General features: G+C 46.7%; 1 protein-coding gene across 1 annotated transcript in view; it reads right to left on the minus strand.

The window, feature by feature from the left end:
* Window positions 1–8,628, minus strand: part of Mboat1 (membrane bound O-acyltransferase domain containing 1) — a 101,961-nt gene extending 93,333 nt beyond the window's left edge. Inside the window, exon 1 of the mRNA XM_050142384.1 lies at window positions 8,362–8,628. Coding sequence (XP_049998341.1) covers window positions 8,362–8,457 — 96 coding nt within the window. The 5' untranslated portion in view covers window positions 8,458–8,628. The remainder of the gene's footprint in view (window positions 1–8,361) is intronic.
* Window positions 8,629–16,922: the final 8,294 nt, after the last annotated feature.

Below are 16,922 nucleotides of genomic sequence, written 5' to 3' on the forward strand. Positions count from 1 at the left end.
GGGGCTGCGTCCCCAACACCCCGGCCGCTTGGCTAGCTCATGCCCGAAATAACAACACACAAACTGTATTCATTTAAGAACTGCTTGGCCCATGAACTCTAGCCCTTACAGGCTAATTCTCGCACCTGGACTAGCCCATTTCTAATGATGTGTGTAAGCACCCCAAGGTGCGCTTACAGGGAAGATTCTAGCCTATGTCCATCGTGGGTCTCAGCTTCATGCGTCTGCCTCAGAGCGCAGAGCTATCGCATCTACCCGGGAGAGCTGAGCATGGCGTCTCTGCTCCAGCAGAGCTGTCCGGTCTCTCCGGAAGCAGAGCAGAGTCTGACCTCACTTGATCTTCCGCCCAGAATTCTATTCTGTTTACTCCTCCCATCTATGTTCCAAGCCATGAGGCCAAGCAGCTGGTTTATTATAACTTAACCAATGAAATCAACAGATTGATATATGACACTCCCACATCACACAACAAGGAAAGTTAAAGTCCCAGGATCCCTGCTTCAAATGCTGGGAAATGCATGGTCACACTTCAGGCCACCACATTGTGGCATAAACCAATATTCCATATGAGGGACATCCTGGAGACCCAAGGTGCAGACTATTCATCTTTCTGCTCCACGTGTACAGAGTCCTTTCTAGAAGGAGAGGGTTGGAGTGAGGGATACCCCCAATCCCGCAGCCTTGTCCTCTTCAACAGCATAGAGTATAAAGTTTGCACCTACGTGGCCCTAACACACCCAGGGTGTTCTCTAGTTGTCCCCAAAAGCCGCCCCCCCCCCATAGCCATCTCTTCAGAAGCACAGAGGAACTTTCTAGACACAGCCACGTGCTGCTCTAGGAAAGACTGCAACCTCAGAGGTAGGTCACTGGACTCATTGAATTCTGGGGCTTCGGGGAGACACCTGCACCGCCCTAGACCCTCCCATTAGCCTAACCTCAGACTCAGCAGAGAGGGTTCCCCTTCTAGGTCTTTACCAGTGTGCTGCTCCTGACTTCCTCCTTGGTGACTCACCTCCCCACCAGCCTCCGCTGCTAACCTCTCTTGGCTCCTGTTTAACCACTAAAATTGTAAAGTCAATGTTAAGAAAAAAGGGTCAGTGCTTTCCCCAAACCCTACTGCTGCCTGGGATCATTTTTCTTCCACCAAGCCGCAAAACCCCTTCTCCTTCCAGACTTCTCCCAGTGCTTAGCATTCAGTGAGCTAATAATGCACGCAGGAAGGCTGGCACAGCAGGACACATCGTCCTTGGGTCTCTCTTCCCACTGCCAAAAACCTTCCGGAAGTCCTGAGATCTTACCGACCTCATTATCTTCTCCATCTGAAAGCCCCAAAATACACACGAGCAGTTTCAACCCTGAGGGCAAGTCCATCAGCTCCCTGGCACCTGGAGCTTGCACAGGTGACGCGGCTTTTACCCTGCCCTCCACGTCCACATTCTGCCTTGCACCTTAACCCAGAAAGCTTCCACTCAAGAAGCCCAGCCCCCAGCTGGAGCTTGCTCTGCACCTGGTCCTTGGAGCCCCTCCCCTTTATAGCTCCCTACTCTCTGTTAGCACTTTTACCAACTTGCCAGCATCCTTCAGCACCCCTGCTTAACTTTGCAACAGCCTTCTCTGAAAACACTGCTCCTGGAAAGAGCTGTTGACAGAGACGCAAACATGAGATTCACACGCTCTGAAAGTTGGATGGCCAGAGGCATGGGCTCAGTCAGTAAAGCACGTCCCTTACAATCATTAGGACCTGAATTTGATTCCCAGCAGCCATGTAAACATTCTTGGTGCGGTAGCACATTTATTAAGTACAGCCTTGATGATGTAGAGACGGGAGGATCCCTAGACTCGCTAGTCAGCCAGCCTAGCCTAAACGGTGACCTCTAGGCCAGCGAAAGGCCCTGTCTCAAGGAGGTAGATGGAACCCTGAGGATGACACTGGAGGCTGCGCTCTGGTCCCCACACACAGACATGTATATGCCAGTGCGTGTGGGCGTGTGCACACACACACAGAAAACAACTGAAAACTTAATCTCCAGTGAGTTGATTTTATGTAGTAGTCCACTAAATGGAACTCTTTCTCCAATCCCCCATTATGATTTGGAAGAGTCACGTTCCCACAGGCTCTTAGGAGTGAATGCTTGGTCCCCAGCAGGGGGCACTGGTTTGAAATTTTGGGAAGGTAAGGTTTTACTAGAGAAAATGGGATGCTGAATAAGAGGTCCTGAAGTTGACAGTCTGGCGCAACTTCCTGTTCTCTTTGCTTTCCCAAGCCCCGTGAATGTGAAGAATTAACCACCGTGAGTTCTGCTTCCACGGGTCTCTCTCATCACCTGCTTCCCCCACCATGACACTCGGCACCCAAAGCTTCCACAGGCCTCTCCCATCACCTTGCTTTTCCCATCACGACAGTCTATACCTTCACGTTATGGGCCAAAACATGTCTTTCCTCTCACAAGTTGCTTCTTTTCAAGTATTTAGTATCCCGTCACCGAGATGAGAAAAGTAAATAATACACCTCTAAACCAGTGGGACTCAACCTTCCGGTCACCATCTCTTTGAGGGTAGAACAACCCCTTCACAGGGGTCGCATGTCAGATATCCTGCCTATCAGATAATTACATTATGATTCATAACAGTAGCAAAATTACCATTACGACGTAGCAAGGAAATAATTTTATGGTTGGGCGTCACCACAACATGAGGAATTGTGCGAAAGGGTTGCAGCATTAGGAAAGCTGAGAACCACTGCTCTAGACCTTCGCCCATCCTCAAAGCCCCGCTGCACCCCGCATCCTTGCCTCCTTCAGCGACGACCTCCTGTATCATTGCAATATGACCATCCTTTTACACTTTAACCCTTCAATGTCTCCCCTTGGACTCACTCTATAAACCAGATGGGCTTGCACATCCCAGAAACCCTCCTGCCTTAGCCTCTAACTGCTAAAGTTACAGATGTGAGCCACCACGCCTGGCTTAGATGGGTCATTGCTAACAAGCGCTAAGGAGATGGCATTCTGAAAACACATCCTGCCTTACCCAAAATGAACGTTTAGGGTCAGTATCACTTCACTCTTGCTTGAATCAGCTCTTCCCATGACTCTGGAAAACCTCGGGAGCCAACAGAAACTTGACTCTTGTGGTCTGTGGTCTAATAGATTAATCTCTTGTAACCAGGTCGTTTATGACATCCAACAATGACAAGAATACGAACGGGGAAGAGGTTTGACTTTGCAAAACTGTCTGAAGCCAAAGAAGAAACAAGAAAGAGGGAAAGAAGAGGGACGGAGAGGAGGGAATGGGGGGGGGGGGAGTTCTCTTGAACGATGCTCTGTGTTTTAATGGATGTTCACGCCCTTCCTAAGCTGAGGTGAGCTGTAGCTAACCCAGGTCACAGTCTGGAGACTGTACAGATAATGACGGTGTTAGAATAAGGTCCCTTCTTCCAAAAGGCCAACCTCTTGTCCCCTTTAAAAGCAAGGTTCCAAGCCAGGCATGGTGGCACACACCTTTAATCCCAGCACTCAGGAAACAGAGGCCGGCAGATCTCTGTGAGTTCAAGGACAACCTGGACTACAAAGCGTGTTCCAGGACAGCCAAAACTACACAGAGAAACCCTATCTCAAAACAAACAAACAAACAAGCATCTTGGGCTGGGAACACCTCCTTGGCAGTTTTCAAGGCCCCGAGTTTAATTCCTGAGGCCAAAAACCACAAAATCAAAAATACTGTTCTTTGCATAGGACTTTAATTAATAATTACCAACAGTGGTATCTACTGCTATAAACAACATACCCTTACTGCACATCAAAAATCCCCCGAGAAGTAGGACAAAATCTGAAACCACGAAAAAACTTGAGTTTGAAATCAAGTTTGCAAACCCAGGAAAGTCACAGTATAAGGTGACTTTCACCCAGGGTCTTGTGTGTATACAGTAAATTGAACAGGAGTCAAATATGTCCTGCACTTCTCTCTCTGCTTCCTGAGGTGCCAGCTACGAACTCCGTAGTATGCACCACCTGTTTACTTGTGTGGGCCTCTCCTCTGCCGCTCGCTGCGCGCACACTTTGACTGTGCAGACCTTGACTTCACATCACCACACAGCCAAGTACCTGGTACTAGCAGGATTAAATAAATATTTAATGTATTTAACAACGGCTGTGGAATGTGAGCCGAGCTTCTAACGCAGGGCAAGATTTAGATAAGAACAGAACCTGGGTTTTCCACGCATAACCAAGGACTTCAGCCAGGTGACCAAAAGCTCAAGGAGACCTAAGGTCACAGATCTCAGCGTCACACCCTTCTGCTCTGTCACCCTTAGCCTGGTGCCAGATCTCCAAGGCTGGCCTTCTTACGTGCACTTTCAAAAGGAATTAAGATCTATTTTTGTGCATGTGAGTGCTTTGTCTGCATGTACATATGTATAGCACATGCATGCCCGGTGCTCTCGGAGGTCAGAAGTCAGGTTCCCCTGGAACTGGAGTTACAGATGGTTGCGGGCCACTGTATGGGTGCTGGAACCAAGCCTAGGTCCCCTGCTAGAGTGGCAGATGCTCTTAACCACTGAGCCACCTCTCCAGCCCCATGAGTTCTCTTTTAAATGGGATCACAGACCTATGTTAAACTCTTAAACTCTGGGTACTTTAACATCAGAATCATCTCCTGGATTCTTATTCTAGTCTGTCTCTTTTTCAGTAGATGATAAATTGAGAGAAAGGGGGAGGGGGAAAGGGAAAGAAGGAAGGAAGAAAGGTAGGTGGGTGGACAAGGCATTATGGCCTAAGGCTGAACTGGCCCTTGATAAAAAACACACAAAGCGTGGGGAAACACTAACCGAATGATAATGTCAGAACTCTGGTTTCCGGGAGGCTGCGTCAGCCTTGCCTTGTAATCGCGGAGGCTGCAGTTCAGTTTAGAATTAATCATGTCGCACTCCAGCCAAAACTCTCTGCAGAGAACATGAGCCCTCAGCCTCCATTCCTTATTCCCTGCAAATGGACAGGGGAATTTCTTGCCTAATTTATCCTGAGTAACTGAAGGTTAGTGTCTAGATAATCCCATGTCCACATAGACAAGTCTCATTTAAAATTGCAGGTTTAGTCTTTTGGGATATATATATATATATATATATATTATGATATATATATATATTATGATATACATATACATACCATATACTGACTCCTGTATAATTTAAATTAGATATACCACATATTTTATATATATATATAAAATTTATGTTATGCACATGCTGAGGTCAGAGGACATCTTACAGAAGTAGGTTTTCTCATCTCACCACATGGGTCCCTAGGACTGAACCCAAGTCAACAGACTTAGACTAGCCTCCAGTGCCTTTTAACCCACTGAGCCATCTCTCTGGACCTCACAGTACAGTTTCAGCAAACCTATCTACGCTGTGGAAGCTCTGAGTCATTCCCATTTCCTATACTTCATTTGAATTGCAGTGCTCTATCTGTCTGTCATTAAGAGTTTACATTTAACAGCTTCAGGAGTCCCTATTAAAAGAAAGAAAGAAAGAAAGAAAGAAAGAAAGAAAGAAAGAAAGAAAGAAAGAAAGAAAGAAAGAAAGCTGTAAGAAAGACTAAAGACGTCTATCATAGACATAACTGGGCACAGCATTCCTATTGCCCCCAAGAACAGGTAAATAGGATCATCGGATGAGCAGCAACAGTTCCTCCCCTAAGCCAGGACACAGAGGATAGCTTTGCAGACAATATACTTTTAAGTCTTACTCTCTTTGGATTTACGTATGTGTGTGTGTTATATGTATATGTGTGTATCTGTGTGTGTGCAAATTCACGCATGGATCCCCGGGGCTGGAATTACAGTGGGAGTGAGCTCCCCGATATGGGTGAAGGAAACCAAATTTAGGTTCTCTGGAAGGGAAGCAAGCACTCTCAACTGCTCGGCCATCCCTCCAACCTCAGTGATAAACTTCTTGAGGCAGGAAAGCCAGGATTGAAGACAATCAAAGGAATGTGACTGATTAGAAAGTATGAACAGGATATGAAATCTTAAGACACTAGGGAAAGGCTTCAAAGACAAACCCGCGGCCACAGCTTGGTCCTGAATTATATTAGTTATGGCGTGGGATTTTTTTTTCCCCCAGGCTGAAAAAAAGTGATTTGAGGTGTCACATGAGGGGCACTTCTTCCACCAAGTTGCTCAGACTGACCCTGCTGGGCAGGCTGACCCAAGATCTCAGAGATGCCAAGTTTTCCTTATGACTTCCCATTCATCCCATGATGATCTGAGTTCTTTTGTGGTTTGAACTAAAATCATTCATATCTGTAATGTTCTTCTCCAGATTAGTTACCAACACCCACATCCACGGCTCACAGTGGCTTTTAACTCCGGCTCCAGGGGATCCAAGACCTCTTGACCTCAGTGGGCACCTGCTCTTGTGTACATATATCCACCAGGGGCTTGCGTGTGCACGCACATACATTTTAAATTAATAAAATAAATATCTTCTAAAAACCAGAATAACTTTTACCAAAACTCTATAGGGCTTGGGGATGCAGGAGGATGCAGCCAAAAGCTTAATAACACACTAGGGCCTGCCCTCTCAATTTGCCTTAGTACTTCACCAGTCCATTTGTTTCTATACAAAAGGGGGAAATAAATAGAAATTATTTTCTATTATTGTAAATAGATTATTGTAAAATAGGAAATGCAACTACAATAGATTCTGGTAGGAACTAGAGCAGTCAATGCAAAATGAACTCATCCTATGGAAATTTCGCAACAATTAAATTTAGTTTCCAAATGAAAGATTTGGGTTTTTTTGTGCCTGCCTAATTGCCCTGCCTTCTCTGCCTGCCTGCCTGCTTGCCTGGATCCCTTACTAAGAGAAATTGACTTAACATCTGAGGCTTCTACCAAGTTCCTGATTTTCAGAGTTTTGCAGATGAACAGAAGGCAGCAGGCAGAACCTGAGGATAAGGGTGGCTCTATAGTAATGCAAAGGCCAGGTCCAACTTCACCATTGCCCAGGGACTGCAAATGGGGGGGGGGGGGGGGCAACAGGTACAGGCAGCTCTAGTGTGAAAACAAAGAAAGGAAACAGCTCTAAGAAAATGGAATTTTTTTTTTCTTTTTGCATTTTTGGGCCAGGGTTTTACTATGTAGCCCAGGCTGACTTGGTGCTCTCCACGCGGCCTAGACTGGTCTTCAACTTGAAGCTGCTAAGTCTCAAAGCCTGATACAAATGGCTGAGGTTCCATTTAAGAGAAGCAATCTTCCTGCCTCAGTCTCCCATGTATGGAAATACAAGCATGCACCACAATATCCAGCAAAGGGGGGGGGGAATAAACTGGGAAATTTTAGCAGAAATAAAATAGTAGGGAAAGCAGGAGTCTTATTCCAACATGCCCTATCCGAGTCCATTTTTATCAATAGGCATTTTACACAAGCCTGAGGCGCCAAAAGGAAGTAAGCAAGACTGCGTGCACCTCAGGAAGATTTTTTCCCCCTGTACTGGAGCAGCATCCAGACCATCCCGGACACCACAAGCTCTACCACTGAGCTGCAGCCCCGGCTGGCTTTGCAAGATTTCTTACCAGGTGACTGTTGCCAATTTTAACTGTAATGTAGCAGACAATTCCTGAACAGTTCAAAATATTTCCCCGCAACCCCTCTCCTCCCAAGAACCCGCCCGACTCATCGGCTTCTCACAGCAGAAATGAATGAAGACTGGGTAACAAAGACCCTCTTGGGCTGAGAGGCATCTCAACAAGAGACAAGAGGATCGCCCCAAGTTCTAGCGCAGCCTGGGCAAAAGATAGAGTTGGCTGCCAGTCTGAACCACAGAGTGTCAAGGAAGTCTGGGCTATAGAGCCAGGTGCTGTCTGAACATACAAGTCACCACCATATGCTATACTAGATACCTACACACCTGGTTAGTCGGGTTTTTTACTTTTTGTCGTTGTTTGGTTTTGTTTTGGGATTGGGGCATCTCACTAGGTCACCTAGAAAGTAGACAGCAACACGCAGCAATTTTCCTGCCCCAGGCTCTGGTGAACATGGATTAGAGGCGTGAGCCACCACGCCCAACTCGACCAGACTTAATTCTGAACATAGATAGGATCGCCTAAATTTAAAATCACGAAGATCTAAGTACACTGATGGGAAAGTGCTGGATTCGTGAATCACACCACTGAAGTTTCGATCACAGACCAAAACTTAACTTCAGTCCAACTTGCCTGTTTAGGTAAAAGGATAGCTTTCACACATAAAAAGCGACCAACTCGAAAAGAAGCCCTCGCACCTGTGGGCTGGGCTGAGCGGAACCCGGGAGCTTTCCTCTCCCCAGCCCGAGGATCGGGGTCGTGGGTGGGACGCTGTTACCTGGTCTAGCGGGATGCCAAGGAGCTGACTGAGCGGGTGCAGGCAGGTGGAGCCCGTGGTGCGGTTGGAGAGGCTGGCGGGCGTTTGCGCAGCCATCCTGCATCTTCGGGTGCGCTATCTGCCGGGCGCTGTACTCTGGCCACACCGAGGGCTCGCAAGGACCGCGCGGGAACCCGGCGCCAACTCCAGGGCGCGGACCTGGCGCTGCGGGCCCCCGCGCCTGGGAGGGCTGGGCCCCCCGCGCTCGGCTTCCCGCTCCGCGCCGCCCGCCGCCCATTGGCCCGCAGCCGGGGACGCCCCGGAGGAGGAGCCGGGCAGAGCAGGGCGCGGATCCCCCGGAGCCCAGCCCTGGGCGGTTGGGAGACGCCCAGCCGGCTCCCCAGCTAGTCGGACTGCGGGAGGGGGGGGGTGCGCCCCCGCCCTAGGTTACTCCAAAGTAGTCTCACCCTCCTACCAGGCAGCAGAGGTGTCCTGTGCTCTCTTTTCACGCCCCGCTCCTGCTGCCTTTACGGAAGCCAGAAGAGAGATCTTCGAGCTAGCCAACACCCACATTCTGCTCACTTCTTAAGATTCATTTATTTGCTATTTATAGGCAGAATCTCCTCTAGCCTTAGCTAGCCCTGAACTCCCAGATACTGGAATTACAGGTGCGCACCAACTATAAAACGCCACTTCAGATTCCTTTTGTTCTTGCCCCCCCTCCCTCCCTCCTTCTCTCTCTCTCTCTCTCTCTCTCTCTCTCTCTCTCTCTCTCTCTCTCTCTCTCTGTCTTCCTCTCTCTGTGTCGTCATTGTTTGTTTTTGTTTTGAACTCCTAGTCTTCCCTGTATGCATCTCCCCAGTGAGGGATAACAGGTTTCACAACACACACACAAACACAAACACACGCACACACAATGTTTATTTTACTTTACACATATGTGTGTGTCCTTCTGGAGGCCAGAAGAGATCATGGAGTTGCAGGTGACTGTAAGCCACCATGTGGGTGCTGGAACCTGAACTCAGGTCCTCTGCAGAAGGGTCTGTCAATGCTCTTAGGTCCTGAGCCATCTCCCCAGCACCCAAGGCTGATCTTTCTTTACCTTCTCTGGTCAGGCCACAGCTTCCAGGACCCTGACCCACAGGCCCTGCTTCTCGCAGGCAGACACTGGAGACTGCTAGCTTCCTAGGCTAGTCTGATCAGAAGCTGCTTCTCTCCTGTAAACTTTGTTTACTGTTTCCTAGGCACATGGTGGCAGCTCTTCACTCGCCACATCTCTGTATTGGGAAATCCTTTTCAACCCTGATACATATTTGAAAACATCAGGGAGACCCTTCTAACACCTGAGTCTCGCTGCATCTAGCCAGATATCAAACTAGCTGTTCAAATTGGAAGTTTGAGAAGCACCCAGGAATCTACTGAACAGAAAGGAAGTCAGAAATCAGAGCCCTCAGTGTGCGTGTGTGTGTGTGTGTGTGTGTGTGTGTGTGTCTTTTTAAAGATTTACTTTATTTTTTAAATTTGTGGTATGTACTCACCTGTGGAGGTCAGAAGAGAGAGAACTGGAGTTACAGGCAGTTGTGAGCAGTTCATCATGGGTGCTGGCAACTGAAGTCCAGTCCTTTAGAAGAGCAGGAAATACTCTTAACCACTGGGCTTTCCTGCCAGCCCCTACGTGCCTTTCCTTAATCCATGAAGTGCCTGGGAAATCAGGGCCTTTCTGTAGCAATGAGAAGTAATTGAACATGAAGTCCACATCATGCCTAAAGCTGTGTACCCCCATCCTCCGTGTACCTCCATCCTCCGTGTACCTCCATCCTCCGTGTACCTCCATCCTCCGTGTACCTCCAACCTCCGTGTACCTCTATCCTCCGTGTACCTCCATCCTCCGTGTACCTCCAGCCTCCGTGTACCTCTATCCTCCGTGTACCTCCATCCTCCGTGTACCTCCAGCCTCCGTGTACCTCCATCCTCCGTGTACCTCTATCCTCCGTGTACCTCCATCCTCCGTGTACCTCCAGCCTCCGTGTACCTCCAGCCTCCTTGTACCTCTATCCTCCGTGTACCTCCATCCTCTGTGTACCAACTTCAGGACTATGGCATCTAGGCTCTATTTAGAAAGTTTCAGTGGCCCCCATAGCTAGTTTTCCATCATCATGAGGATTTTCTAGCACCCTGAAGGGAGCCTTGAGTTTTCCATGGGCTGTCCCCACCTGCTCCTGCCATGGACCCAGGAAAACCCAGTCTCTGAAACAGTGGACTGTGACAATCCAGACTTGCAATGAGACGATGGAAACACGGTTGTTTTCTGAAGAAGCGCAGACTCGTGCAGTTCATTGCTGATATGGCCTTCATCCACCTAATGTGGGAATAAAATGTGAAAATAAAGAAACACCCGCATCGTAAATCTGGTCTGATGCTACACACCTGTAGTCCCAGCTACATGGAAGGCTGAAGTCTTGGGATTATGAAAGCCTGAAGTTGGTGACCAGCCTGAGCAATGTTTGGAGATTCCATTAGTATCTTTTTCAGAAACCTCGAAATGTTCACTTATACAGAGGCTTTTAGAAAAACAGAACTCCGGGCTGATGTCGAGAAAGCCAAAGAAAAAAAGAGCTTTGTGGGTCGGTGTGAAGCATCTGGAAGCTGACAGTCAAGGACCGGCTGGCAGAGAATCCAGTCAGAGAGGTCGTCAATGGCTTTAGGGAGATTTTATGAATGGGGACTCAGATTTCAAACTAAATGGATAGCCTGTCAAACACAGGCAATGACCGAGGTGGGAGGTGATGTATGATGTGAATATGTTTTATTACCATTGATTAATAAAGAAGCTGCTTCAGCCAATGGCTTAACAGAGTAAAGCCAGAAATCCAAACAAAGATGTAGAGAGAGGGTAGGCGGAGTCAGAGAGTGTGCTGCAGGAGACAGATGAATCAGAACCTTGTCAGTAAACCACAAGCCTCATGGTAAAATATAAAATAATGGAAATTGCTTAATTTAAGATATAAGAGCTAGCTAGCAATACACTTTAGCTATTGGCCAAGCAGTGTTTTAAATAATACAGCTTCTGTGTAATTATTTGGGGTCTGGGCGGTCAGGAACAAACGAGCAACTTTCCGATTACAAACGACTTCCTTCCAGAGGCATAGATTATCCTGTTGATGTTTAGCAATGTCATCCCTAGAAAGCTACAACCAACAGTAAACAGGTAGACCACAGTTTTTAGACCCATGCCCCCTGCCAAGGAGCAAAGGGTGGGGGGACGCCTCCACTATTCTACTCCCAAGCAGACTCCAGCACAGGCACATGCCTACACATACACATAGATACATGCACACACATATGTGTACACATGCATACATATAAACATAGGAATATGCATGAGACTAACAAGGCTAGATAGACTCACCAAGCATCAACTCTGGAAGATAACCAAGCCGAAGAAATACTCATCTTAAGTGAGATGAATGCTTAAGTGGGGTATTGAGATCAGATGGGGGCTGCAAGCATTTATTAAAAATGAAAAGGAAGGCATGGTGGTATACGTGCTGTCCTATCTATTGCGAAGGCTGATGCAGAGTCATCGTTGAGCCCAGAAGTTTGGAAGCAGCCTAGGATATGTCTAGAGCTTGTCTAAAGAAAGGAAAGAAACTCTTAGACAGTAATGGACAGGCCAGAAGTAGACTACTGGCTTAGTATTCTCAAGTGAATGTTTTCCATAAGAAGGTTAGGCTCCTTGAACTTCTAGAAATTGTCCTCTGGGGTGAGGGGGGCTGGAGAGGTGGCTCAGTGGTTTGGAGTACTCACACCTCTTTCTGAGGACCTGAGTTCATTGCTCAGCATCCAGGTCAGTGGTTCACAACTGACTGTCACTCCAGCTGCAGAGGATGCGACCCCTCTGGCCTTGAAGGGCACCTGCACACAAAATCATGAACAAACCCACAAGCAAACAAAAAATAAGTAGAGGGGCTATCTCCGTAAAAATGAATGTATTCTAAGGCAGTGTATCGTGATAAAAACTAAAGGCCAGGTACAAAAAGACCTGATGAAGATCATGCCCTGTGGTGAAAAGGGATATGCCCCTGTGACACCAAACTATAAGACCAACACCCAGGGGGCTAAGGCAAAAGATCATGAGTTCTAGGCCAGATGGGGCTACAAGGCAAGATCCTGTCCCACCATATCCCCTCAACCCCCACCCCACAAATAACACCCGTCACATGCTAGTTCTGCCAAGCCTGAGATGGTCAAAGAACAAGTGAATTAAGACCATCTTCTAAGTTTTCAGAGATACAAACCCCTTGTTTGAAGAAAGTGAAAACTGTCTTCATGCTATGTGTCAAGCTGAACTTGCCACTTAACGTTATATCTATACAATGACCGCATAGACTCGTGGAGTACTAGCATTGGTATGGTTTTCTTTGATTCGCCCAACGTTTCTAGGAGGGTGGGGCCCACAGTTTTATTGTTATGTCGTCTTCATTCTTATTCATTTGAATACTGAGTTACTGGAGGCTTGCAGAGGTCCCCAGCTTCATTCAGCTGGTACACAGCAAAGATACAAATAGAATTCACGATTCCATTGGATTATCCAGAGGTCTGTGTATTATACTAGGAGTCCAGCTTCAGGAAAAAGAAGAAACTGTTTGCATGGGATGCTGAGATGGAGGCTCAGCATCTGCAAACTGACCAGAGAAGAATGAGCATTGTCTCTGTGCCTTGAGTCATTTCTACTCACAAAGACATAGGGAACTTACATTTTGCAATCCACGCTCCAGTTTCTTCATGTTCCAGCTCAAATGATAGATGTGTCTTTGGCCGTATATTATTGTCTATTGGCCAAACATGTTTTCCACGCTGGAGATCAAAGATGACCATTATTTTCTATTTCCACATGTTCAGAAAATAAAGAACCTAACAAAACTGAACAGCTATCCAATGTACCACCAGAGTTAGCACATTTTTTTCCTTAAGAATACTTTGTCTGTGAAGACCTTTGAGCTGTATCAGTACCAGTTATCTCAGTGAGCTAGCTCCTCCCATCCAGAGATACTGATAAATCCAAAGACAACAGAATCTGCAATAAGAGAAAATAAACCAGTCACTAGAAATGAAAAGCCGAAAGCCAGATGCAGAGAGAAAGCCTGCTAAAAAACATTCTGTTAATTAGAAAACTCAGAACAATGTTTTAAGATAGGATTTTGTGTCTCTGAGTGGTCATCATTTAAGCCCAAATATACCATGGAAGGCAGGTATAGTGAAACCTCTCCATCCCTGAGTGGGCTGGGGAAGCTAGTGCCCTTTTTTCTGGTGTGATGACTTACAGTCATCCGCATCTCAGGCCTCAGCTTCCTCCATTACAAAGTAGGCATTAGAAATTAGCATTTTGGCCGGGCGGTGGGTGGTGCACATCTCCAATCCCAGCACTTGGGAGGCAGAGGCAGACAGATCTCCGTGAGTTCAAGGCCAGCCCAGTCTACAGAGTTCCAGGACAGGCTCCAAAGCTACATAGAAAAAGCCTGAGAAGAAAAGAAAAGATTTATCATTTTGTCCAGTACAGTAGTATAGACCTGCAATCCCAGCGTTGGGAAGGAACAGCAGCAGAATTGCCAGTGCAAGGCCAGCCTGGGCTGTGTAAGGAGATGCTGTCTAATAAAAAGGGTGTTGGGAGGAGCAGGAAGAGAAAGAAAGGGGAAAGGGGAAGGGAGCTAGGGGAAGGGGGGTGTATGTTGTTAAAGTGATTGCCTTGGAAACCCCAGGACATAAGTTCCACCCCCAGAGTCCACATGAAATAAACTGGGCATTAGGGCCTCCTGTTTGTAATCCCAATGCTGGGGACCCAGAGACAGACAGATCCCTAGAACTCACTGGTCAGCCAGTCAAGCCTAGTTAGTGAGTTCCAGCCAATGAGAGATCCTGTCTCAAAAAAGTAAAGGTAAATAGCACCTGAGAAGCAATACTCAAGGTTGTTCTCTGGTCTCCATATGCATGTATACACACACACACACACACACACACACACACACACACACACAAAATAAGAAGAACCATGATGTTTGGGATGAGAAGTGAAGGAAGTATTATGTAAAATAACAGCAAGTGTTTATTCAATATTAAACCTGCTCAGTTGTCGCTCACCCTTGGTGCACTTTTTACTGTAATTAATGTGTGTCTATGTACCACATGCATACCTGATGCCTACAAGGTCAGAAGAGGGCACTGCATTCCCTGAAACTGGAGTTACAGGTAGCTGTGAGCTACGGCATGGGTACTTGGAATCAAACCCAGGGTCTCTAGAAGAACAGTCAGTGCTCTTAACCACTGAGCCATCTCTTCAACCCTGTGGGCTTCTGTTAGCTTTAGTCTTTGAGGAAAGAGATGTTTCTCAAGTCTTCCCATACTTAAACAGAGCTAGTGACCATCACTGAGTTAGCATTAGCAAGCTAGGTACCGCTGTGAAGAAGAACTCAGCCTTCAGTCCAGGGAGATCTTGGCAACCAATAACATGCTCAGTTTGTCCTTGCACTCACTGGCTCAGGGAGGTCACTATCCTCAACAACACCTCTGATGTCTGCTGTCCTCATCTTTTCTCCCTCCATCTCCAGGTGTCCCTGCCTGCTTTCTCTTTTGGATCTTCTGCCACCTGGAGAAGCCTACAGGTTGTCACAGAGGGGCCAGGATTGGCAGGGCATTGAAGGAAATGGTCCGTTTGAAGATTAGCTCCATCTTGTCCTGTGTCTCCTATTTGGAGGCTTTTCTGCTCTTACTTCCTGTTACTGTGGGTCCCAAATTATTCCTATTTCAAAAAACTTATAAATAATAAAATATGATTACAGGTAATGCTTCGGGGTGTGGAGGTAGAAACCGGCATAGCCAGAACCTGAGGTAGACTGCAGGGTTTGGGGGGCAGGGAGTTGTTGTTGTTGTTTAAAGGAACAGTTGACACAGAGTCTCGCTATATGCCCCAGGCTGACAATGAACTCTTTGCAATCCTCCTGCCTCAGGCTCCTAAGGTATTAGGATTACAAGCGTGAACCACCACCTGTGGCTTGGATTCGGCTTCAAAAATCATCTCCACTAACATCCCTGCAGCCTAAGATGCTTGGATGCGGCATGCCCCATCCTTACTCCCTTCGCATCCCTCCAGGGGTCAGTGGTGAAGTCACTTAAGTTTCCCAGAGTCCTGCAGAATAAGCCCTTCCAACCCAGACTATATTCGTGGAGACTATTCAGAATCACCTTTGAGTCTTATATTTTACCCTATTCTTCATTCCCTACTCAGCAATCTCATTCCCCAGAGCCAGTGTCAGGACCAAGCATAGTGCTGTTGTGTGACAAATAGATGGATGTTTCCTGGCAATCAGCACAGCCAACCAGGCTCATGACTGTCTCTTCTATTGTTCAGTAAAATCCTCATGACCTAACTCTTTGTACTAAGCCTGTGGAGTGATCAGTCAGCACCTTAGACTGGCTAGCACAGGTGCTACATGTTCAGAGCAACTAAAGTTCATACATCCACCAGCTCGCTTTGGGCACCCCTAATGTACAATATCTGAATCTTTGATTTCATTTTGGATTTTTCAATCATTCGAAAATCAATCAATATCCCAACTATCTTGCTTTGTTTGTCATTGCTGTTTTTAATGGATTTTTTGATTTTGTTTTGTGACAGGGTCTATGTGTGACCCAGCCTGGCCTTTAGAACACCATCCTCCTGCCTCAACCTCCCAAAAGTGTTGGGAATACAAGCATGTATCATCCATCATGAGTGATACCAGGGGGTCCTTATTAATCTGTTTTGAAGAAGAGACTTCAAGATTGTCCGACCATAGCCTTATCTGCAAGTCTTGCTTCAGGATGCAGATCCCACAAGTCCCACTTGGAGAACTGTGCCTTCTTTATGAACACTAATGCTATATTCAGCAAACATTTGTTTTAAGAGGCTACAGCTTGATTTTTGTTGTTGTTTGGTTGATTGGTTGGTTTTGGTGGGTTTGTTTGTTTTTGAGACAAGGTCTTAGTATTGTAACCTTATCCAGCCTGGAGCCCACTGTGTAGACCAGACCAGCTTCTAATTCACAGAACTCTGCCTTTCTCTGTGTGTTGAATACTAGGATTAAAGGCTTTACAAGCTTTTGCCACTACTCAGGTCAGGGCTATGATTTGTAAAGCTCTGCTCTCTGTGCTCCAGATACACAGGAAGGAGCTCATCTACAAAATCCCTCCCCTCATGCATCCTCAAACAACCAACAAAACAGTACTAGTTACTAGACAATGATAAGTACATAGAAAACAAAAGCAGAAAGGTTCAGCAGGTAAGAGGGGGTGGTGGGTTCCACACGTCAATACAGAAACAACCCTGATCTCAGGGGAATAAGGGATTCCTCATTCCAGAGCTGAATCGAGTGATCATAGCCCAAGGAAACAGATTAACCCATACACCCCACTCTAAGGTGGTGAGCTTCTCGAAGATTGTTACAGTTTTTACAGTTGAAGAACAAGAGAGTCATTAATCAAGGCATTTTTTTTTAAAAAAAATAACTTATTTGTTTTTATTTTATGTACATTAGTATTTTGCCTGC

Source organism: Alexandromys fortis, unplaced genomic scaffold (genome assembly GCF_014885135.2).
Source record: "Alexandromys fortis isolate MF-2015 unplaced genomic scaffold, M_Fortis_MF-2015_v1.1 scaffold_5, whole genome shotgun sequence".
NCBI lineage: Eukaryota > Metazoa > Chordata > Mammalia > Rodentia > Cricetidae > Alexandromys > Alexandromys fortis.